Consider the following 2,431-nt stretch of genomic DNA (forward strand, 5'->3'; position numbering starts at 1 on the left):
CGGCTCCCATCACCGTGTCAATTCTGAGTCTCGTTTTCATCTGCTTCTGAAAAATCTTGGAGAAAGTTGCAATCGCCTCGTAGTACTCGCTCTGTGTTCTTTGACTTACGATGAATAGAGCGGCGAGTCAATAAATACGGTGCTTATCAGTGAAGCCACAGGTAATGACAGGGTAACCAAGGTCGCTCAGCTTGAAGGTAGCGTCCAAATGGAAAATCAGAAACGGTTCTTGAAGTTGAAGCGCCTTTGCAGCGGGGCTGTCGTAGCTTTGCGTCAGAGGAAGCTTAACAGACTCACAGAGTCTCAGCTTAAGATAGCTCGTTCTAATACCAGAACGTACGAGTCCGTACACCTTACGGACTCCAAGAGTCAACCCTTAACTCTTAACTGTGTGAATCTCAAACTGCATGTATTTCCCTTTAGCGCGGCCAAGCCGCCTACGGTGTAAATGTATCCGGTTCACTATCTAGCATAGTGAACCCTAGTCATATGCATAATCGGTGGCTCTGAAGCAGTGTACTCATTATCCTACTGATTTAGGTTAGCCAGTGTGTACCCACTTCATAACCCTTCGGGTAACTCTCGTGTAACCCCGTTACACCCTCCCCCACCAAACCGTGGACACGGGTGTTCACGCTTAACGGTCAACCGCCGGGTCTTGTTCCGTCAAGCCTCCTTCTCGAACGAGTGAATCCACATCGCGTGGACTTCTCTGAGAACTTCTCGGCGCAACGCGCCCCCACATGACTTCAAGTCATAAAGACTTTTGGTCTTTCGACCGCAGACAGCCTCTCGCAAGATCCGCCTCGGAGCCTCGCTCCTCTCGTGCTGCTGCAGTGCGTGCCTCCGCGAACGCCAGCGCCCGCGCGCACACCCTCGACGCCTTCCAGGCTCTCGGTGTCCGTGTACTTCGCGGCGCAACGCCTGAAGGGTAGCTCGCAGCGCGCAAGCCCCAGCTCTCCTCGAGCACCAACTCGCCAGATCATGGATTCTAGGGAACTCTCTGGTGAAGAGGGCGAGGTGGACGAGTCCATGGAGGGTTCTCCGAACCGAGGAGACGCGTCTCCACTCACGCGACGCTCCCCGAGCCGCGGCGACGCTTCACCCACACCGTCGACAAGTCGTGAAGAAGGCTCGCCGGCCCCAGTTGGCTCTCCGAGCCGTCGCGATCAAGAGCCCCCGCGCACACGTCTCCAGTGCGCTCGCCGAGCCGTCCGCCTGCAGAGCGCGCTGCGCCGTCGAGGGAGGAGCCGCGACCACCGCTGCGAACTCCGAACCCGTTCCCTGAACGCTCTTCCGGCCTCTACGAGCTGCGCGCGCTCACTGAGCCACGGTATTCGCCACCTCGTGGTGAGGGCGTGCACCTGGGCCCCGTCATCTCCAACCCTTTGGACGAAGCTCAGTCCAAGCAGGTTGCGGCGCAGATGGCTCCCACGCGCTCCCAGCGTCCTGAGCTGCGGCCTCTGCTGATCTTATCCTAAGACGTAACAGGGTCTTTGAGACCACAATTTTACCAGCACTGCCGACTACGGCTTCCGGCCTCGCGACCCCGCGGAGGCTTGTCGCCAGGCGTTCCAGCAGTCTCTCGCGCTGCACACCATTGGGCCCGCGGCCCGTACTCCGGAGGAGCTCTCACTGCGTACATCTCTGCGAGAACGGCTCCTCACTCCACAATCTACGACTGTCGCGGAGTATCGCGAGAGGCTGCGGCTGCAAGCCCAGCAGAAGTCCGTGCCCGCCATGTGGACGTACCCGGTGGTACTTAGCCCGGGGGAAGACTCAATCGAGTACGAAGCTCAGTTCGAGTCTTGGGCCGAGCACAGCCGAAAGCTCAGCTCCATGGACGCTCTCCGAGCCAGCTTCAGTGAAGTGGATGTTCGCATTGAACGCGAGCTCCGCTTCGATTTCGCGAAGGTCCGAGCCAAGCGCAGCCTCTCGGCACTCACCCAGCCGCAGACCCAGTTTAGCGCTGCGCGCTTCGCTCCTTCGAGCACTCCAGCCGCTCCTTCCCGCGAGGGAGTGAGCGCTGTGGCTCAGGGTCACCCTCGGAGCAATGTGGCTGACCCAGCAGCTCCCCAGCTTATTGCCGGGAAGCGCGGGACGGCCGGCGTGCCGCCTTGAGCCCTCAGGGCGCTGGTGATGAAGCTGATCAAAAGCGTCCACGACGTCTGGGCAGTCTTGGCGGAGGGGCACCTCAAACTCCCATGAGTTCTCGGAGTGAGGGTACCCTCGCCATTTCGCCAGATACTGGTTTTGACCCCGGCACCGCCGCTTCGCCAGGAGGCGCTCCACATGGTAATGTAGATTCCCATGCTTATCGAGCAGGGCCGGTGGAGGCCGCTGTGGGGTCCTTCGCGACTCAAAGTGAGCTCTTGGAGGTGCGGCAGCAGGCGGGTCCCCTTCGGGATCATATCCATGACGTCGATGCACG

The 2,431-nt window shown here is 59.6% G+C and overlaps 1 protein-coding gene across 1 annotated transcript; it reads left to right on the forward strand.

Annotated features, from left to right (window-relative positions):
• Positions 1 to 743: 743 nt before the first annotated feature.
• Positions 744 to 2,121, forward strand: PHYSODRAFT_321520 (hypothetical protein; the record flags this gene model as incomplete). The annotated part of the gene is made up of 4 exons (XM_009516766.1): positions 744 to 753; positions 785 to 1,189; positions 1,225 to 1,446; positions 1,502 to 2,121. 4 exons carry the CDS (start codon positions 744 to 746, stop codon positions 2,119 to 2,121), a joined length of 1,257 nt encoding a protein of 418 aa, XP_009515061.1.
• Positions 2,122 to 2,431: the final 310 nt, after the last annotated feature.

Source organism: Phytophthora sojae (genome assembly GCF_000149755.1).
Source record: "Phytophthora sojae unplaced genomic scaffold PHYSOscaffold_1, whole genome shotgun sequence".
NCBI classification, from domain to species: Eukaryota; Oomycota; class Peronosporomycetes; order Peronosporales; family Peronosporaceae; genus Phytophthora; species Phytophthora sojae.